The sequence below is a fragment of the Petromyzon marinus genome, chromosome 75, assembly GCF_048934315.1.
Source record: "Petromyzon marinus isolate PM22_M1 ecotype Great Lakes invasive population chromosome 75, UKy_Petmar_22M1.pri1.0, whole genome shotgun sequence".
In the NCBI taxonomy this organism is placed as follows: Eukaryota; Metazoa; Chordata; class Hyperoartia; order Petromyzontiformes; family Petromyzontidae; genus Petromyzon; species Petromyzon marinus.
In genome coordinates, this window is record NC_133741.1 from 6,838,198 (window position 1) to 6,864,122 (window position 25,925).

The 25,925-nt window shown below is 43.8% G+C and overlaps 1 protein-coding gene across 1 annotated transcript; it reads left to right on the forward strand.

Moving 5' to 3' along the window:
* The first annotated feature begins 1,283 nt into the window (after positions 1 to 1,283).
* Positions 1,284 to 24,419, forward strand: POLR1H (RNA polymerase I subunit H). Its single transcript, XM_032980851.2, has 5 exons — positions 1,284 to 1,385; positions 4,977 to 5,088; positions 19,077 to 19,186; positions 23,039 to 23,148; positions 24,077 to 24,419. The coding sequence occupies exons 2-5, from the start codon at positions 4,977 to 4,979 to the stop codon at positions 24,099 to 24,101; spliced, it is 357 nt and encodes a 118-aa protein (XP_032836742.1). The 5' UTR covers positions 1,284 to 1,385; the 3' UTR covers positions 24,102 to 24,419.
* The last annotated feature ends 1,506 nt before the right edge of the window (positions 24,420 to 25,925 follow it).

Genomic DNA, 25,925 nt, shown 5'->3' on the forward strand with positions numbered 1-25,925 from the left:
ATCTACATCTGCAGAACGTGAAGAACCAGTGGCATCTACATCTACAGAACGTGAAGAACCAGTGGCATCTACATCTACAGAACGTGAAGAACCAGTGGCATCTACATCTGCAGAACGTGAAGAACCAGTGACATCTACATCTGCAGAACGTGAAAAACCAGTGACATCTACATCTGCAGAACGTGAAGAACCAGCGGCATCTACATCTGTAGAACGTGATGAACCAGTGGCATCTACATCTGCAGAACGTGAAGAACCAGTGACATCTACATCTACAGGACGTGAAGAACCAGTGGCATCTACATCTACAGGACGTGAAGAACCAGTGGCATCTACATCTACAGGACGTGAAGAACCAGTGACATCTACATCCACAGAACGTGAAGAACCAGTGGCATCTACAGAACGTGAAGAACCAGTGGCATCTACATCTACAGAACGTGAAGAACCAGTGGCATCTACATCTGCAGAACGTGAAGAACCAGTGACATCTACATCTACAGGACGTGAAGAACCAGCGGCATCTACATCTGCAGAACGTGAAGAACCAGTGGCATCTACATCTACAGAACGTGAAGAACCAGTGGCATCTACATCTGTAGAACGTGAAGAACCAGTGGCATCTACAGAACGTGAAGAACCAGTGGCATCTACAGAACGTGAAGAACCAGTGGCATCTACAGGACGTGAAGAACCAGTGGCATCTACATCTACAGAACGTGAAGAACCAGTGGCATCTACATCTACAGAACGTGAAGAACCAGTGGCATCTACATCTGTAGAACGTGAAGAACCAGTGGCATCTACATCTACAGAACGTGAAGAACCAGTGGCATCTACAGGACGTGAAGAACCAGCAGTAATCTACATCTGCAGAACGTGAAGAACCAGTGGCATCTACATCTACAGAACGTGAAGAACCAGTGGCATCTACATCTGTAGAACGTGAAGAACCAGTGGCATCTACAGAACGTGAAGAACCAGTGGCATCTACAGAACGTGAAGAACCAGTGGCATCTACATCTACAGGACGTGAAGAACCAGTGGCATCTACAGAACGTGAAGAACCAGTGGCATCTGCAATTGCTTTAAAAGTTGTCGAAGAGATTGGACGACTTTTAAAGCTATTGGCCCGTGGCTTCACGTGCTCGGGGCACAGCGCGTTTGTAAAATCGGGCTTCTGACGATTCCCAACGCGTTGCACGTGAAGTTTGACTTGGTTCGTGAGTAAAGTTTGGAATCACGAACTAATCGACTTACGAACACACCGCGTTCGTAAGTGGAGGAGTCCTACTCTCCCCCTCCCGTATTTTTGTTTTGCGACACTTTGCCACACATGCTGCCGTAAAGCAGATTTCCCTGGCGTGGCGACACGAGGCGAAGAGGTGAGGGTTGTGGTGGTGGTGAGGGTTGTGGTGGTGGTGGTGAGGGTTGTGGTGGTGGTGGTGAGGGTTGTGGTGGTGGTGGTGGTGGTGGTGAGGGTTGTGGTGGTGGTGGTGAGGGTTGTGGTGGTGGTGAGGGTGGTGGTGGTGGTGAGGGTTGTGGTGGTGGTGGTGAGGGTTGTGGTGGTGGTGGTGAGGGTTGTGGTGGTGAGGGTTGTGGTGGTGGTGAGGGTTGTGGTGGTGGTGAGGGTTGTGGTGGTGGTGAGGGTTGTGGTGGTGGTGAGGGTTGTGGTGGTGGTGAGGGTTGTGGTGGTGGTGGTGGTGAGGGTTGTGGTGGTGGTGAGGGTTGTGGTGGTGGTGAGGGTTGTGGTGGTGGTGGTGAGGGTTGTGGTGTTGAGTGGTGGTGAGGGTTGTGGTGGTGGTGGTGAGGGTTGTGGTGGTGGTGGTGAGGGTTGTGGTGGTGGTGAGGGTTGTGGTGGTGGTGGTGAGGGTGGTGGTGGTGGTGGTGAGGGTTGTGGTGGTGGTGGTGAGGGTTGTGGTGGTGGTGGTGGTGAGGGTTGTGGTGGTGGTGGTGAGGGTTGTGGTGGTGGTGGTGAGGGTTGTGGTGGTGGTGGTGAGGGTTGTGGTGGTGGTGGTGAGGGTTGTGGTGGTGGTGGTGAGGGTTGTGGTGGTGGTGGTGAGGGTTGTGGTGGTGGTGAGGGTTGTGGTGGTGGTGGTGGTGAGGGTTGTGGTGGTGGTGAGGGTTGTGGTGGTGAGTGGTGGTGGTGAGTGGTGGTGGTGAGTGGTGGTGGTGATCAGTGGTGGTGGTGAGGGTTGTGGTGGGTGGTGGTGAGGGTTGTAGTGAGTGGTGGTGAGTTGTGGTGGTGAGGGTTGTGGTGAGTGGTGGTGGTGGTGGTGTAGTCTACACCAGCACTGGGGGAGACAAAGGCGGCCTGGTGATGCTGGTGGTGGGTCAGGCCACACCACACATCCGCTGTGCCTGCCAAAGCGCCGGTAGCCTTCATAGGCGCTGCTGCTGCTACTAACAGCACTTGCCCATACAGCATGCTGGAGGCTACACGGGGAACCTTTATCTGTGTACTTGTGTGGGGGGACAAAGGCGGTCGGGTGGTGGTGTGTGTCTATGTGTGTGTCTGTCTGTGTGTGTGTCTATGTGACTGTGTGTGTCTATGTGTGTGTGTCTATATGTGTGTGTCTGTCTGTCTGTGTGTGTGTCTATGTGGGTGTGTGTGTCTATGTGTCTGTGTGTGTCTATGTGTGTGTGTCTATGTGTGTGTGTGTCTATGTGTGTGTGTATGTGTATGTGTGTCTATGTGTGTGTGTGTCTGTGTGTGTGTCTATGTGTGTGTCTATGTGTATCTATGTGTGTGTGTCTATGTGTGTGTGTCTATGTGTGTGTATCTGTGTGTGTGTGTCTGTGTGTGTGTCTATGTGTGTGTGTCTATGTGTGTGTGTGTCTATGTGTGTGTGTGTCTGTGTGTGTGTCTGTGTGTGTGTGTGTATCACTGTGTGTGTATCACTGTGTGTGTGTGTGTGTATCACTGTGTGTGTGTGTGTGTATCACTGTGTGTGTGTGTGTATCACTGTGTGTATCACTGTGTGTGTGTATCACTGTGTGTATCACTGTGTGTGTATCACTGTGTGTGTATCACTGTGTGTGTCACTGTGTGTGTGTATCACTGTGTGTATCACTGTGTGTGTATCACTGTGTGTGTATCACTGTGTGTGTATCACTGTGTGTGTCACTGTGTGTATCACTGTGTGTGTCTGTGTGTATCACTGTGTGTGTCACTGTGTGTATCACTGTGTGTGTCTGTGTGTATCACTGTGTGTATCACTGTGTGTATCACTGTGTGTGTCTGTGTGTATCACTGTGTGTATCACTATGTGTGTATCACTGTGTGTGTCTGTGTGTATCACTGTGTGTGTATCACTGTGTGTATCACTGTGTGTGTATCACTGTGTGTGTGTCACTGTGTGTGTGTGTGTGTCACTGTGTGTATCACTGTGTGTGTATATCACTGTGTGTGTATCACTGTGTGTGTGTGTCACTGTGTGTATCACTGTGTGTGTGTATCACTGTGTGTATCACTGTGTGTGTATCACTGTGTGTATCACTGTGTGTGTATCACTGTGCGTGTGTCACTGTGTGTATCACTATGTGTGTGTGTATCACTGTGTGTATCACTGTGTGTGTATCACTGTGTGTCACTGTGTGTGTGTATCACTGTGTGTATCACTGTGTGTGTGTATCACTGTGTGTGTGTATCACTGTGTGTATCACTGTGTGTGTGTCACTGTGTGTGTATATCACTGTGTATCACTGTGTCTGTGTGTGTATCACTGTGTGTGTGTGTCTATGTGTCTGTGTGTGTGTGTGTATCACTGTGTGTATGTGTCTCTGTGTGTATCACTGTGTCTGTGTGTGTGTGTATCACTGTGTGTGTGTCACTGTGTGTGTGTATCACTGTGTGTGTCTGTGTGTGTGTGTGTGTATCACTGTGTGTGTATCACACTGTGTGTGTGTGTATCACTGTGTATCACTGTGTCTGTGTGTGTGTGTCTGTATCACTGTGTGTATCACTGTGTGTGTCACTGTGTGTGTGTATCACTGTGTGTGTATCACTGTGTGTGTGTGTGTGTATCACTGTGTGTATCACACTGTGTATCACTATGTATCACTGTGTGTGTGTGTATCACTGTGTGTGTATCACTGTGTGTGTGTGTGTGTATCACTGTGTGTATCACACTGTGTATCACTATGTATCACTGTGTGTGTGTGTGTATCACTGTGTGTGTATCACTGTGTGTGTCTGTGTGTATCACTGTGTGTATCACACTGTGTATCACTATGTATCACTGTGTGTGTGTGTGTATCACTGTGTGTGTATCACTGTGTGTGTGTGTGTGTCACTGTGTGTATCACTGTGTGTGTGTATCACTGTGTGTGTGTATCACTGTGTGTGTATCACTGTGTGTGTGTATCACTGTGTGTGTCACTGTGTGTATCACTGTGTGTGTGTCACTGTGTGTGTGTGTCACTGTGTGTGTGTGTCACTGTATGTGTCTGTGTGTGTCACTGTGTGTGTGTGTATCACACACTGTGTGTGTGTGTATCACACACTGTGTGTGTGTATCACTGTGTGTGTATCACACACTGTGTGTGTGTATCACACACTGTGTGTGTGTATCACTGTGTGTATCACACACTGTGTGTGTATCACACTGTGTGTGTGTATCACTGTGTGTATCACACACTGTGTGTGTCACACTGTGTGTGTGTGTATCACTGTGTGTGTATCACTGTGTGTGTGTATCACTGTGTGTATCACTGTGTGTGTCTGTGTGTGTGTGTGTATCACTGTGTGTATCACTGTGTGTGTGTGTGTGTATCACTGTGTGTGTATCACTGTGTGTGTGTGTGTGTATCACTGTGTGTATCACTGTGTGTGTGTGTCACTGTGTGTGTCACTGTGTGTATCACTGTGTGTGTGTGTGTATCACTGTGTGTGTCTGTGTGTGTCACTGTGTGTGTGTGTATCACACACTGTATGTGTGTATCACTGTGTATCACACTGTGTGTGTGTGTGGAAGATGTTTCACAGCGAGCCCGACTTCTGTGCCCGCTGTGGCTCTGCGCTGCCGCTCCCCGTCTCCAGTGCCAGTCTCGCCTGCCGGACGTGTCGCTCGCCCGTCAACGCCAGCGGTACAAACTACTCACACACACTGCTATACACACTATATATACACACACACTACTATATACACACTACTATATATACTACACTATACTATATATACACACACACTACTATATACACACTACTATATATACTACACTATACTATATATACACACACACTACTATATACACACTACTATATATACTACACTATACTATATATACACACACACTACTATATACACACTACTATATATACTACACTATACTATATATACACACACACTACTATATACACACTACTATATATATACACTATACTATATATACACACACACTACTCACACACACTACTATATATATACACTATACTATATATACACACACACTACTCACACACACTACTATATATACACACTATACTATATACTATACTATATACACACACACTACTCACACACACTGCTATATATATACACTATACTATATATACACACACACTACTCACACACACTACTATATATACACACTATACTATACACTATACTATATATACACACACACTACTCACACACACTACTATATATACACACTATACTATATACTATACTATATACACACACACTACTCACACACACTGCTATATATACACACTATACTATATACTATACTATATACACACACTACTCACACACACTGCTATATATACTATACATATATACACAAACTACTCACACACACTGCTATACACACTATACTATATATATACACACACTACTCACACACACTGCTATACACACTATACTATATATATACACACACTACTCACACACACTACTATATACACTATACTATATACTATACTATATACACACACACTACTCACACACACTGCTATATACACACTATACTATATATACACACACACTACTCACACACACTGCTATATATACACACTATACTATATACTATACTCACACTACTCACACACACTACTATATATACACACTATACTATATACTATACTATATACACACACACTACTCACACACACTGCTATACACACTATACTATATATACACACACACTACTCACACACACTGCTATATACACACTATACTATATATACACACACACTACTCACACACACTGCTATACACACTATACTATATACTATACTATATACACACACTACTCACACACACTGCTATGTATACACTATACTATATACTATACTATATATACACACACTACTCACACACACTGCTATGTATACACTATACTATATACTATACTATATATACACACACACTACTATATACACTATACTATATACTATTCATATATACACACACTACTCACACACACTGCTATGTATATACTATACACTATTCATATATACACACAAACTACTCACACACACACTGCTATATATATACACTATACTATATATACACACACACTACTCACACACACTACTATATATACACACTATACTATATACTATTCATATATATACACTATACTATATATACACACACACTACTCACACACACTGCTATACACACTATACTATATATACACACACACTGCTCACACACACTGCTATATATACTACACTATATACTATTCATATATACACACACTGCTATACACACTATACTATATACTATTCATATATACACACACTACTCACACACACTGCTATGTATATACTATACACTATTCATATATACACACTATACTCATATATATACTATTCATATATATACACACACTACTCACACACACTGCTATATATATACTATATATTATTCATATATACACACACTACTCACACACACTGCTATATATATACACTATACTATACACTATTCATATATACACACACTACTATATACTATTCATATACACACACACTACTCACACACACTACTATATATACACACTATACTATATACTATTCATATATACACACACACTACTCACACACACTGCTATATACACTATACTATATACTATTCATATATATACACACACACTACTCACACACACTGCTATATATACACTATACACTATTCATATATATACACACTATACTCATATATATACTATTAATATACACACACTACTCACACACACTGCTATATATATACTATACACTATTCATATATACACACACACTATACTCATATATATACTATTCATATATACACACACACTACTCACACACACTGCTATATATACTATACTATACACTATTCATATATATACACACTATACTCATATATATACTATTCATATATATACACACACTACTCACACACACTGCTATATATACTATACACTATTCATATATATACACTATACTCATATATATACTATTCATATATATACACACACTACTCACACACACTGCTATATATACACTATACTCATATATATACTATTCATATATACACACTATACTCATATATATACTATTCATATACACACACACTACTCACACACACTGCTATATATATACACTATACTATATATACACACACACTACTCACACACACTACTATATATACACACTATACTATACACTATACTATATATACACACACACTACTCACACACACTACTATATATACACACTATACTATATACTATACTATATACACACACACTACTCACACACACTGCTATATATACACACTATACTATATACTATACTATATACACACACTACTCACACACACTGCTATATATACTATACATATATACACAAACTACTCACACACACTGCTATACACACTATACTATATATATACACACACTACTCACACACACTGCTATACACACTATACTATATATATACACACACTACTCACACACACTACTATATACACTATACTATATACTATACTATATACACACACACTACTCACACACACTGCTATATACACACTATACTATATATACACACACACTACTCACACACACTGCTATATATATACACTATACTATATACTATACTCACACTACTCACACACACTACTATATATACACACTATACTATATACTATACTATATACACACACACTACTCACACACACTGCTATACACACTATACTATATATACACACACACTACTCACACACACTGCTATATACACACTATACTATATATACACACACACTACTCACACACACTGCTATACACACTATACTATATACTATACTATATACACACACTACTCACACACACTGCTATGTATACACTATACTATATACTATACTATATATACACACACTACTCACACACACTGCTATGTATACACTATACTATATACTATACTATATATACACACACACTACTATATACACTATACTATATACTATTCATATATACACACACTACCCACACACACTGCTATGTATATACTATACACTATTCATATATACACACAAACTACTCACACACACACTGCTATATATATACACTATACTATATATACACACACACTACTCACACACACTACTATATATACACACTATACTATATACTATTCATATATATACACTATACTATATATACACACACACTACTCACACACACTGCTATACACACTATACTATATATACACACACACTGCTCACACACACTGCTATATATACTACACTATATACTATTCATATATACACACACTGCTATACACACTATACTATATACTATTCATATATACACACACTACTCACACACACTGCTATGTATATACTATACACTATTCATATATACACACTATACTCATATATATACTATTCATATATATACACACACTACTCACACACACTGCTATATATATACTATATATTATTCATATATACACACACTACTCACACACACTGCTATATATATACACTATACTATACACTATTCATATATACACACACTACTATATACTATTCATATACACACACACTACTCACACACACTACTATATATACACACTATACTATATACTATTCATATATACACTCACACTACTCACACACACTGCTATATACACTATACTATATACTATACTCATATATACACACACTACTCACACACACTGCTATATATACACTATACACTATTCATATATATACACACTATACTCATATATATATACTATTAATATACACACACACTACTCACACACACTGCTATATATATACTATACACTATTCATATATACACACACACTATACTCATATATATACTATTCATATATACACACACACTACTCACACACACTGCTATATATACTATACTATACACTATTCATATATATACACACTATACTCATATATATACTATTCATATATATACACACACTACTCACACACACTGCTATATATACTATACACTATTCATATATATACACTATACTCATATATATACTATTCATATATATACACACACTACTCACACACACTGCTATATATACACTATACTCATATATATACTATTCATATATACACACTATACTCATATATATACTATTCATATACACACACACTACTCACACACACTACTATATATACACTATACTATATACTATACTCATATATACACTACTCACACACACATATATACACACTATACTATACACTATACTCATATATATTATTCATATATACATACACTACTCACACACACTACTATATACACACTATACTATATATTATTCATATATACACACACACTACTCACACACACTACTATATATACACTATACTATACTCATATATATACACACACTGCTACATACACTATACTATATACTATTCATATATACACACACACTACTATATATACACACTATACTATATACTATTCATATATACACACACTACTCACACACACTGCTATATATACACACTATACTATATACTATACTCATATATACACTACTCACACACACTACTATATATACACACTATACTATACTCATATATATACACACACTACTATATATACACACACTACTCACACACACTGCTATATATACACACTATACTATACTCATATATATACACACACTACTATATATACACACTATACTATATACTATTCATATATACACACACTACTCACACACACTGCTATATATACACACTATACTATACTCATATATATACACACACTACTATATATACACACTATACTATATACTATTCATATATACACACACACTACTCACACACACTACTATATATACACACTATACTATATACTACTCATATATACACACACTACTCACACACACTGCTATATATACACACTATACTATATACTATTCATATATATACACTATACTCATATATATACTATTAATACACACACACACTACTCACACACACTGCTATATATACACACTATACTATATACTATTCATATATACACACACTACTCACACACACTGCTATATATACTATATACTATACTCATATATACACACACACTACTATATACACTATACTATACACTATACTATACACACACACTACTCACACACACATATATATACACACTATACTATATACTATTCATATATATATACTATTCATATATATATACACACACACTACTCACACACACATATATACACACACTACTCACACACACTGCTATATATACACACTATACTATACACTATTCATATATACACACACTACTATATACACTATACACTATACTATATACACACACTACTCACACACACTACTATATACACTATTCATATATATACTATTCATATATACACACACACACTACTCACACACACATATATATACACTATACTATATACTATTCATATATATACACTACTATTCATATATACTCACACTACTATATATACACTATACTATATACTATTCATATATACACACACTACTCACACACACATATATATACACACTATACTATACACTATTCATATATATACACTACTATTATATATACTCACACACACTACTATATACACTATACTATATACTATTCATATATACACTATACTCATATATACTATTCATATATATACACTATACTCATATACACACATATACACACACACTATACTCATATATATACTATTCATATATACACACACACTACTCACACACACTACTATATATACTATACTATATACTATTCATATATATACACTATACTCATATATATACTATTCATATATATACACTATACTCATATATACTATTCATATATATACTATTCATATATACTATACTATTCACATATATGCACTACTCATATATATAAATACTATTCATATATATACACACACACTACTCACACACACTACTATATACACACTATACTATAGTCTATTCATATATATATACACACTATACTCATATATACACTATACTCTATACTATTCATATATATACACTATACTCATATATATACTATTCATATATACACACACACACTACTCACACTCACATATATATACACTATACTATATACTATTCATATATATACACTACTATTCATATATACTCACACTACTATATACGCTATACTATATACTATTCATATATACACACACTACTCACACACACATATATATACACACTATACTATACACTATTCATATATATACACTATTCATATATATACACTACTATTATATATACTCACACACACTACTATATACACTATACTATATACTATTCATATATACACTATACTCATATATACTATTCATATATATATACACTATACTATATACTATTCATATATATACACTATACTCATATACACACATATACACACACACTATACTCATATATATACTATTCATATATACACACACACTACTCACACACACTACTATATATACTATACTATATACTATTCATATATATACACTATACTCATATATATATACTATTCGTATATACTATTCATATATACTATACTATTCACATATATACACTACTCATATATATAAATACTATTCATATATATACACACACACTACTCACACACACTACTATATACACACTATACTATAGTCTATTCATATATATACACACTATACTCATATATACACTATACTCTATACTATTCATATATATACACTATACTCATATATATACTATTCATATATACACACACTACTCATATATATACTATACTCATATATATACACACACACTACTCATATATACACTAACTTCTCATATACACACAATATACACAAACTACTCATATACACACAAACTTCTCATACACACACACAATACAACTCATATATACACTATACTCATATAGTTATACACTGCTCATACACACACATTATACTCATATACTATTCATATATACACTACTCATATATATACACTATTCATATATACACACACACACACTACTCATATATACACAATCTTCTCATACACACATACACTTCTGATATATACACAAACTTCTGATATACACAAACTTCTGATATATACACAAACTTATCATATAGACACTCCACCCCCACAACTGCCCCATGGGCAGTGGTTCTTAACCTTGTTGGAGGTACCGAACCCCACCAGTTTCATATGCGCATTCACCGAACCCCTCTTTAGTGAAAAATAAAATGTGATTTTTTTCAAATTCAAGACATAGATATGTTTTTTACTGGTACACAAAATGAGCCGTGCATGAACATTACCTTGTTCAAAGAATAAAACCAACACAATGCATAAACTCACAACAAATTACATACCTGGAAATCAATGTGACTTCTGCTGTTGCCTTTGAGAGATCAGTTCAGATATGCGTGGCTTCACCTTGGCAAGTGCCACTCTCATGTCATTTTCACAGCAAAGTCTGTTCCTTTTCTTCGTTTTTATGTCCAGCATCCTCGAAAAGGATTGCTCACAAAGATATGTTGTAACAAATGGTATAAAAAAATCCAGGGCTTTCTTAGCAATAACTGGATACTTGTTCATTTGTCGACACCAAAACGTTGAGAGCGTTGCTGTTGAACCTGGCTCTGCTGAATTTCAATGATTTCGTCGAGGAATTCATCATTGACATCTGCTGTTTCAACAGCAAACGTGAACGGCTGTCTCACCCATGCTGGATATGACTCTCTTGTAGGGAAATATCCGTCGAGAGACTTTGCAAGCTCATCTAAGTGCGTGGCAATTGTTTGCTTCAGTTCCGTGGATACAGAAATATCTCCGATTCCAGACACATCTTCGATCTTACTTGCACAGTCGTCCAGAAGCGGGAAGTTTGCGAAGTTATTGTTCTCTTTTCGTCGTTTCCATAACGGTAGCTTTTTTTGAAAAGCCTTCAGGTGTTCTTCCGCTTCCATGATATTGACTCCACCACCCTGCATCTGCTGATTGAGATGATTGAGAGCTGCGAATATATCAGCCATGTACGCTAAAATGAGAATGAACTCAGGATTTTTGAAGCAATCTGCATGGCAGTGTTGGTGCTCTTGCAAAAACAGGGCTAATTCCACACGCATGGCAAAAACACGATTCAGCACCTGTCCCCGGGATAACCACCGAATATTAGAATGGAGCAGAAGTACCTCAAATTCAGAGCCCATTTCTTTACACAGCTCACTGAAGATGCGGTGCCTCAGAGCACTTTTTCGCACATAGTTCACACATTCCACCACAGTTTTTAATACTTCTGTCATTTTTGGAGGTAAGGTTTTTGTTGCCAACGCATGCCTGTGCAGAATACAATGCGTCACAATGATGTGTGGTGCATCGGCCTTTACTAGCGCACCAAAACCAGACTTTCTTCCCAGCATGACTGGAGCTCCGTCCGTACAAACTGCAGAAACCATATCCCATGAAAGATTGTTGTCTCTGAAGAAGTCATCCACAAGCTTCTTCACATCGGCTGCCTTCGTTGTTGTAAGAGGCTTACAAAATAAAAAAAAAACTCTTCTTTTATCATGTCGTCTTTCACATAGCGTACAAAAACAGCAAGCTGGCTTAGATCAGAAACGTCTGTGGTTTCGTCGAGTTGAAGGCTGAATTTTGCAGGGCTTGAAATCAGATCCGCGACTACTTGAGCCAAGATGTCTTTACTCATGTCTTCTATTCTGTCACTGACGGTGTCATTTGAAAGGGGAATTTGAGATAATTTACCTTCGGCCGCTGTTCCGAGTATCAGATTCGCCATCTTTAATGCAGCTGGTTTCACAAGTGTTTCACCAATGGTGTGTGGCTTGCCCTGCTTTGCGATCAGGTAAGCAACTTCGTACGATGCTGTCAGGATCGGTTTGTTAACAGGTACAAATCCAAGAGCAGGCAGAGTGGCCCTTTCATCGAATCTGGCTCTCTTCACCCTGAATTCAGCAAGTGTTGTGTTCTTGTATTCCCCGTCTCCATGCAGCTTCAAGAAGTGTTCCTTTAGTTTTGCCGGTGCAAGACTAGAGTTGCTCAACTTGGCGTTGCAAATCATGCAGATAGGACGCTCACTCCCATCACGTTCCGTGATACATGAGAATCCATGTTGTACATATTCGTCCGACCACTTTCTTCTTTTGCCCGACATAGTATGGATAAAATATTAAAGAAATCACAGGACGTACGACAACAACAGTCACACGTTGACTACTGAGTACGCACTAAATTCCCCGCAGCGCTGATTGGCCAAGCAGTGTAGCATGATCATCTGCAGCCAGTGATGGCCAAGCGGGCCGTGTGTGTCATCACAAATTTACACAATAATTCAAGTGTGTCCGGACCTCCGTGGCGGGGGCTCTGCCGAACCCCTGAGATCGACTCACCGAACCCCTGGGGTTCGATCGAACCCAGGTTAAGAACCACTGCCCATGGGTGATGGGGCAGTTGTGGACAGAGTGGAGAGTTTCCCCTCCACATTGGAGGAGGTGGGGGTGGGTGGTGGTGAGGGTGGTGGTGGTGACAGCGGTGGAGGTGGTGGTTCTGGTGACGGTGGTGGTGACAGTGGTGGGAAGAAGAAGTCACCCCCTGTGAGTAGCTGGCTGAGGTGCCATCCGTTGAGGAAGTACTGAAGGCGATCTGGAGTCTGAGACCAGGAAAGGCACCGGGTAGAGATGATCTCCCAAGCGAATTGCTGAGGAAGGGTGGCGTTTGTGCACAGACTGCCCTACATGACATCATAACAACCTGAAGCTTGCCACTAAGAGGGTGGGGGCCTTACCATCAGCCCCACCAAAACTAAGCACCTGCCTGGGTATTTTGTAGCATCGGACACTCCACCCCCACAACTCCCAATCGGTGATGGGGCAGTTGTGGAGAGAGTGGAGAGTTTCCCATATCTGGGGAGTGTGCTTATGACCGGCTCCGGTTTGACAGCAGAGGTCTCACTCCGAATCAGTCGAGCGGCAATATCTTTTCATCGGTTGCGTAACGCTGTGTGGAAGCTACCTGGTCTGTCGCTCCGCACTAAGCTTCGGGTCTTCTCGACCACGGTCATTCCCTCCCTTCTCTACGCTTGCGAAACGTGGACCCCTCTAATGGAACATCTTCGCCAGTTAGAAACATTTAAGCTGGCCTGCCAACGATCCATCCCGGGTTTAACCAGGCTGGATTGTGTGAGGAACTCACAAATCCTTGAAAGATCTGGGCAAGGTCCCATAAGTGAGCTCCTCCTGAGTGGGTGAGTGAGTGAGTGGGCGAGTGAGTGAGTAGGTGAGTGAGTGGGTGAGTGAGTGAGTGGGCGAGTGAATGGGTGGGTGAGTTATTTAATGGGTGAGTGAGTGAGTGGGTGTATGAGTGAGTGGGTGAGTGAATTAATTAATGGGTTAGTGAGTTATTGAATGGGTGAGTGGGTGAATGGGTGAGTGAGTGAATGGCTGGGAAAGTGAGTGAATGGGTGAGTGAGTGGGTGAGTGAGTTAATGGGTGAATGGGTTAGTGAGTTATTTAATGGGTGAGTGAGTGAATGGGTGAGTGAGTGGGTGAATGAGTGAGTGGGTGAGTGAATTAATTAATGGGTTAGTGAGTTATTGAATGGGTGAGTGAGTGAATGGCTGAGTGAGTGAGTGGGTGAGTGGGTGGATGAGTGGGTGAGTGAGTGGGTGGGTGAGTGGGTGAGTGAGTGGGTGAGTGAGTGAGTGAGTGGGTGGGTGGGTGAGTGAGTGAATGGGTGAGTGAGTTATGGAATGGGTGAGTGAGTTATGGAATGGGTGAGTGAGTGAATGGCTGAGTGAGTGAGTGGGTGAGTGAGTGGGTGGGTGAGTGGGTGAGTGAGTGGGTGGGTGGGTGAGTGAGTGAGTGGGTGGGTGGGTGAGTGAGTGAATGAGTGAGTGCGTGAGTGAGTGAATGGGTGAGTGAGTGAATGGGTGAGTGAGTGAATGGCTCAATGAGTGGGTGAATGGGTGAGTGAGTGGGTGGAGTGAGTGGATGAGTGAGTGAGTGGGTGGGTGAGTGAGTGAGTGGGTGGAGTAAGTGGGTGGGTGAGTGAGTGAGTGGGTGAGTGGGTGAGTGGGTGAGTGAGTGAGTGAGTGGGTGGAGTGAGTGGGTGAGTGAGTGGGTGGAGTAAGTGGGTGGGTGGGTGAGTGAGTGATTGAGTGATTTGGTGGGTGAGTGAGTGAGTGAGTGGGTGAGTGAGTGAGTGGGTGAGTGAGTGGGTGAGTGGGTGGGTGAGTGGGTGGGTGGGTGAGTGAGTGAGTGGGTGGGTGAGGGGGTGGGTGAGTGGGTGAGTGGGTGGGTGGGTGAGGGGGTGGGTGAGTGGGTGAGTGAGTGAATGGGTGAGTGAGTGAATGGCTCAGTGAGTGGGTGAATGGGTGAGTGAGTGGGTGGAGTGAGTGGGTGAGTGAGTGAGTGGGTGGGTGAGTGAGTGAGTGGGTGGAGTAAGTGGGTGGGTGAGTGAGTGAGTGGGTGAGTGGGTGAGTGGGTGAGTGAGTGAGTGAGTGGGTGGAGTGAGTGGGTGAGTGAGTGGGTGGAGTAAGTGGGTGGGTGGGTGAGTGAGTGATTGAGTGATTTGGTGGGTGAGTGAGTGAGTGGGTGAGTGTGAAAGATCTGAGCTCCTCCGGCAGGCAAGGCTGCGTTGGCTGGGCCACGTCGCCCGCACGCCTCAACAGCTTTTGTTCGGCCGGATAGAGGGGGCTAAACGGGCACGGCACGGGCTGGAGAAGAGATGGAGTGGTGCACTCACCTGTACACTTACTCACCTGTACACACACCTGTACACTCACCTGTACACACACTCACCTGTACACACACTCACCTGTACACACATTCACCTGTACACTCACTCACCTGTACACACACTCACCTATACACACACTCACCTGTACACTCACTCACCTGTACACACATTCACCTGTACACTCACTCAACTGTACACTCACTCAACTCTACACTCACTCAACTGTTCACTCACTCAACTGTACACTCACCTGTACACTCACTCACCTGTACACTCACCTGTACACTCACTCACCTGTACACTCACCTGTACACTCACTCACCTGTACACACTCACCTGTACACTCACCTGTACACACACCTGTACACACACTCACCTGTACACACACTCACCTGTACACTCACCTGTACACACTCACTTGTACACTCACTCACCTGTACACTCACCTGTAGACTCACACACTCACCTGTACACCCACCTGTACACTCACCTGTACACTCACTCACCTGTACACTCACTCACCTGTACACACACTCACCTATACACACACTCACCTGTACACACACTCACCTGTACACTCACTCACCTGTACACACACTCACCTGTACACACTCACCTCTACACACTCATCTCTACACACACCTGTACACTCACTCACCTGTACACACACTCACCTGTACACACATTAACCTGTACACTCACTCAACTGTACATTCACTCAACTGTACACACACTCACCTGTACACTCTCACCTGTACACTCACCTGTAGACTCACACACTCACCTGTACACTCACCTGTACACTCACCTGTACACATACTCACCTGTACACACACTCACCTATACACACACTCACCTATACACTCACTCACCTGTACACACACTCACCTGTACACTCGCTCACCTGTACACACACCTGTACACTCACCTGTACACTCACCTGTACACTCACTCACCTGTACACTCACCTGTACACACACCTGTACACTCACCTGTACACTCGCTCACCTGTACGCTCACCTGTACACTCACTCACTCACCTGTACACTCACTCACATGTACACTCACCTGTACACTCACTCACCTGTACACTCACTCACTCACCTGTACACTCGCTCACCTGTACGCTCACCTGTACACACACTCACCTGCACACACACCTGTACACTCACTCACCTGTACACACACCTGTACACACTCACCTGTACACTCACCTGTACACTCACTCACCTGTACACACACCTGTACACTCACCTGTACACACACCTGTACATTCACCTGTACACTCGCTCACCTGTACACACTCACCTGTACACGCACACCTGTACACACACCTGTACACACTCACCTGTACACACACCTGTACACTCACTCACCTGTACACTCACTCACCTGTACACACACTCACCTGTACACACACCTGTACACTCACTCACCTGTACACTCACCTGTACACTCACCTGTACACTCACCTGTACACTCACCTGTACACTCACTCACTCACCTGTACACTCACTCACCTGTACACACACCTGTACACACACTCACCTGTACACTCACCTGTACACTCACCTGTACACTCACTCACTCACCTGTACACTCACTCACCTGTACACACTCACCTGTACACACACCTGTACACACACTCACCTGTACACTCACTCACCTGTACACACACCTGTACACTCACTCACCTGTACACTCACCTGTACACTCACCTGTACACACACCTGTACACACACTCACCTGTACACACACTCACCTGTACACACACACACCTGTAGACTCTCACTGCACTTGCCCCCCCCCCGATCACGAGGCTACACGGGGCACCTTTGTCTGTGGCAGCTCTGGAGAAGGTGGCGACGCTTTCCGTGGTGAAGTTCAACAACCCGGAGGGCGCCGGGCAGGGCGACGAGGACGCGGTGCAGTCCAGAGGGGAGCTTACGGGACCCACGGTGACTACACTCACCTGTACACTCACCTGTACACTCACCTGTACACTCACCTGTACACTCACCTGTACACTCACCTGTACACTCACTCACCTGTACACTCACCTGTACACTCACTCACCTGGACACTCACCTGTACACTCACCTGTACACTCACTCACCTGTACACTCACTCACCTGTACACTCACTCACCTGTACACTCACCTGTACACTCACCTGTACACTCACTCACCTGTACACTCACTCACTCACCTGTACACTCACTCACTCACCTGTACACTCACTCACTCACCTGTACACTCACTCACTCACCTGTACACTCACTCACTCACCTGGACACTCACCTGGACACTCACCTGTACACTCACTCACCTGTACACTCACTCACCTGGACACTCACCTGGACATTCACTCACTCACCTGTACACTCACTCACCTGTACACTCACCTGTACACTCACCTGTACACTCACTCACCTGTACACTCACCTGTACACTCACTCACCTGTACACTCACTCACCTGGACACTCACCTGTACACTCACTCACCTGTACACTCACTCACCTGTACACTCACCTGTACACTCACCTGTACACTCACCTGTACACTCACTCACCTGTACACTCACCTGTACACTCACCTGTACACTCACTCACCTGTACACTCACCTGTACACTCACCTGTACACTCACTCACCTGTACACTCACCTGTACACTCACTCACCTGTACACTCACCTGTACACTCACCTGTACACTCACCTGTACACTCACTCACCTGTACACTCACCTGTACACTCACTCACCTGTACACTCACCTGTACACTCACTCACCTGTACACTCACTCACCTGTACACTCACCTGTACACTCACCTGTACACTCACTCACCTGTACACTCACCTGTACACTCACTCACTCACCTGTACACTCACCTGTACACTCACCTGTACACTCAGCTCTACACTCACTCACCTGTACACTCACTCACCTGTACACTCACCTGTACACTCACCTGTACACTCACTCACCTGTACACTCACTCACCTGTACACTCACCTGGACACTCACCTGTACACTCACTCACCTGTACACTCACTCACCTGTACACTCACCTGTACACTCACCTGTACACTCACCTGTACACTCACTCACCTGTACACTCACCTGTACACTCACCTGTACACTCACTCACCTGTACACTCACCTGTACACTCACCTGTACACTCACTCACCTGTACACTCACCTGTACACTCACTCACCTGTACACTCACCTGTACACTCACCTGTACACTCACCTGTACACTCACTCACCTGTACACTCACCTGTACACTCACTCACCTGTACACTCACCTGTACACTCACTCACCTGTACACTCACTCACCTGTACACTCACCTGTACACTCACCTGTACACTCACCTGTACACTCACTCACCTGTACACTCACCTGTACACTCACTCACTCACCTGTACACTCACCTGTACACTCACCTGTACACTCAGCTCTACACTCACTCACCTGTACACTCACTCACCTGTACACTCACCTGTACACTCACCTGTACACTCACTCACCTGTACACTCACCTGTACACTCACTCACTCACCTGTACACTCACCTGTACACTCACCTGTACACTCACCTGTACACTCACTCACCTGTACACTCACCTGTACACTCACTCACCTGTACACTCACTCACCTGTACACTCACCTGTACACTCACTCACCTATACACTCACTCACCTGTACACTCACCTGTACACTCACCTGTACACTCACTCACCTGTACACTCACTCACCTGTACACTCACCTGTACACTCAGCTCTACACTCACTCACCTGTACACTCACCTGTACACTCACCTGTAGACTCACTCACCTGTACACTCACCTGTACACTCACTCACCTGTAGACTCACTCACCTGTACACTCACCTGTACACTCACCTGTACACTCACCTGTAGACTCACTCACCTGTACACTCAGCTCTACACTCACTCACCTGTACACTCACCTGTACACTCAGCTCTACACTCACTCACCTGTACACTCACCTGTACACTCACCTGTACACTCACTCACCTGTACACTCACCTGTACACTCACCTGTACACTCAGCTCTACACTCACTCACCTGTACACTCACCTGTATACTCAGCTCTACACTCACTCACCTGTACACTCACCTGTACACTCACTCACCTGTACACTCACCTGTACACTCACCTGTACACACACCTGTACACTCACTCACCTGTACACTCACTCACCTGTTCACTCACTCACCTGTACACTCACCTGTACACTCACCTGTACACTCACCTGTACACACACCTGTACACACACTCACCTGTACACACACTCACCTGTACACACACCTGTACACACTCACTTGTACACTCACTCACCTGTACACTCACCTGTAGACTCACACACTCACCTGTACACTCACTCACCTGTACACTCACCTGTACACTCACTCACCTGTACACTCACTCACCTGTACACACACTCACCTATACACACACTCACCTGTACACTCACCTGTACACACACCTGTACACTCAATCACCTGTACACTCACCTGTACACTCACCTGTACACTCACCTGTACACTCACTCACCTGTACACTCACTCACTCACCTGTACACTCACCTGTACACTCACTCACCTGTAAACTCACCTGTACACTCACCTGTACACTCACCTGTACACTCACTCACCTGTACACTCACTCACTTGTACACTCACTTGTACACTCACTTGTACACTCACCTGTACACTCACCTGTACACTCACTCACCTGTAGACTCACCTGTACACTCACCTGTACACACACCTGTACACTCAATCACCTGTACACTCACCTGTACACTCACCTGTACACTCACTCACCTGTACACTCACTCACTCACCTGTACACTCACCTGTACACTCACTCACCTGTAAACTCACCTGTACACTCACCTGTACACTCACCTGTACACTCACTCACCTGTACACTCACTCACTTGTACACTCACCTGTACACTCACCTGTACACTCACTCACCTGTACACTCACCTGTACACTCACCTGTACACTCACTCACCTGTACACTCACCTGTACACTCACTCACTTGTACACTCACCTGTACACTCACTCACCTGTACACTCACTCACCTGTACACTCACCTGTACACTCACCTGTACACTCACTCACTTCTACTCACCTGTACACTCACTCAGTCATCTGTACACTCACCCACTCACCTGTACACTCACGCACTCACCTGTACACTCACTCAGTCACCTGTACGTGGAGATGATGGTCACGTGGAGGTGGTGATGGTCACGTGGTGGTGGTGATGGTCACGTGGTGGTGATGGTAACGTGGTGATGGTAATGTGGTGATGGTCACGTGGTGGTGATGGTAACGTGGTGGTGATGGTCACGTGGTGGTGATGGTCAAGTGGAGGTGGTGATGGTAACGTGGTGATGGTAATGTGGTGATGGTAACGTGGTGGTGATGGTCACGTGGTGGTGATGGTCACGTGGAGGTGGTGATGGTCACGTGGAGGTGGTGATGGTCACGTGGTGGTGATGGTCACGTGGAGGTGGTGATGGTCACGTGGTGGTGATGGTCACGTGGTGGTGATGGTAATGTGGTGGTGATGGTCACGTGGTGGTGATGGTCACGTGGTGGTGATGGTAACGTGGTGGTGATGGTCACGTGGTGGTGATGGTAATGTGGTGGTGATGGTCACGTGGTGGTGGTGATGGTCACGTGGTTTCCATGGTAACTGGTAACGTGGTTTCCATGGTAACTGGTAACGTGGTTTCCATGGTGACGTGGTGACGGTGTAGGTGGAGCGGCGGTGTCCACGGTGTGGTGGCGAGTCCATGGCGTACCACACCCGTCAGACACGCTCAGCTGACGAGGGACAGACCGTCTTCTACACCTGCGTCAAGTGCCGGTCAGCAGCAGCAGCAGCAGTATCATCAGTATCATCAGCATCATCAGTATCAGCAGCATCATCAGCAGCATCATCATCAGTATCAGCAGCATCATCATCATCAGTATCAGCAGCAGCATCAGCAGCAGTATCATCATCAGTATCAGCAGCATCATCATCATCAGTATCAGCAGCAGCATCAGCAGCAGTATCATCATCAGTATCAGCAGCATCATCATCATCAGTATCAGCAGCAGCATCAGCAGCATCATCATCAGTATCAGCAGCATCATCAGCATCATCAGTATCAGCAGCATCAATCAGCAGCATCATCAGCAGCATCATCAGTATCATCATCAGCAGCATCAGCAGCATCATCAGCAGCATCAGCAGCATCATCAGTATCATCAGCAGCATCAGCAGCATCATCAGTATCAGCAGCAGCATCATCAGTATCAGCAGCATCATCAGTATCAGCAGCATCAGTATCATCAGCAGCATCATCAGTATCATCAGCAGCATCATCAGTATCAGCAGCATCATCAGCAGCATGATCATCAGTATCAGCAGCAGCATCATCAGTATCAGCAGCATCAGCAGCATCATCAGTATCAGCATCAGCAGCATCATCAGTATCACCAGCAGCCTCATGATCAATATCAGCAGCATCATCAGTATCAGCAGCATCATCAGCAGCATCTTCACTATCATCATGAGCAGCAGAATCATCACTATGATCATCAGCATCATCATCATCAGTATCAGCAGCAGCAGCATCAGCAGCAGTATCATCACTATCATCATGAGCAGCAGAATCATCAGCATCATCAGCAGCAGCATCAGCATCGTCAGTATCATCATCACTATCATCATGAGCAGCAGAATCATCAGCATCATCATCAGCATCATCATCATCGTTCTGTACTAACCAATGTGAATGTCTTCACAGGTTTCAAGAGAAGGAAGATTCCTAGAGAATCAGCAGCATCATCAGCAGCATCATCACTGTCATCAGCACTATCAGCAGCAGCAGTATCATCACTACCATCAGCAGCATCACTATCATCACCATCAACATCATCAGTAGCATCATCACCAATACATCATCAGCAACACGATCATCATCAGCATTATTACCAGTATCATCAGCAACACTATCATCACCATCACCAGCGTGGTGGTGGTGGTGATGGTGGTGGTGATGGTGGTGGTGATGGTGGCTCTGTAACTCTCCGTTATGGCAGTCAGTGTCGTTTGTGTTCATCCAATAAAATGACGGTGGTGATGGTGATGATGATGGTGATGATGGTGGTGATGATGGTGGTGGTGATGATGATGATGGTGGTGATGATGATGATGGTGGTGGTGATGATGATGGTGATGATGATGGTGATGATGATGATGGTGGTGATGATGATGGTGGTGATAATGGTGGTGGTGATGATGGTGGTGATGATGGTGATGATGATGGTGGTGATGATGGTGGTGATGATGGTGATGATGATGGTGGTGATGATGGTGGTAGTGGTGATGGTAGTGGTAATGGTAGTGGTGATGGTGGTGGTTGTGGGGTGCGACAGGGATGTCCTCTGGCTCCCACATTATTTAACATCCATTTCGACCACGCAGTTCGTGAAGCCTTCGATGGCTGTACCGAAGGAATTCCCATCTGGTACAGATACAACGGGAGGCTGATCGATGCCCGGGTGCGGTCAAGGGATGGCTCCCTATTGCTCAACCACGTGATGTATGCCGATGATCTGGTAATAGCTGCTCAGTCAGAGGAGGAGTTGGAGACGCTGCTGCTGAGACTGGAGCGTGCCACTAAGAGGTGGGGCCTTACCATCAGCCCCACCAAAACTAAGCACCTGCCTGGGTATTTTGTACCATTGGACACTCCACCCCCACAACTCCCAATCGGTGATGGGGCAGTTGTGGAGAGAGTGGAGAGTTTCCCATACCTGGGCAGTGTGCTTATGAATGGCTCCAGTTTAACAGCAGAGGTCTCACTCCGAATCAGTCGAGCGGCAATATCTTTTCATCGGTTGCGTAACGCTGTGTGGAAGCTACCTGGTCTGTCGCTCCGCATGAAGCTTCAGGTCTTCTCAGCCACGGTCATCCCCTCCCTTCTCTCTACGCTTGCGAAACGTGGACCCCCCCTAATGGAACATCTTCGCCGGTTAGAAACATCCAGGCTGGCCCTGCCTGCCTACGATCCATCCTGGGTTTAACCTGCGAGGCTGGGGTCGTGTGAGGAGCCTCACAACTCCACTCCCCACGAATCCCGATTGGCGACGGGCCACCTGTGGTCGAGACTGGAGACCTTCCCACGCCTGTGCAGTGACAGGGTGCTCACCTGCTGGCCATGGAGGGGAGGGGAGGGGGATGCCGAGCTTTATCTGCATCATGGAACGGTGCTCATAGAAGCCACCAGGAGGCTGGGCTCGACACGGGTCAAAGGTCAAGGAGGGAGGGGGGCATCGATCTGGGAGCAACCTGGAACCAGGGGGAGGAGTTACAGACGTTGTGGTGGTGGGAGTGGTCAGGGGCGTGGCCAAAGACGTGGTCAGGGGGCGTGGTCAGGCTGGGTGGATAAAAGGGAGAGGTAAACGTGGGGGTTCGGGGCTGTCGTGGGGGTTTCAGGGGTCCTACTCCGTCGTCGCCTCTTCATCTTCGTCGGCTCTTCGCGACATCGTCAGTCCGCTAGACATCCACGACGGGGAGGTTGTTTTCTTGGGTTCGATCGCGTAAGTGTGTGAATGTTGTGTCGTTGAAACCCACCACCACCCACCCCACCT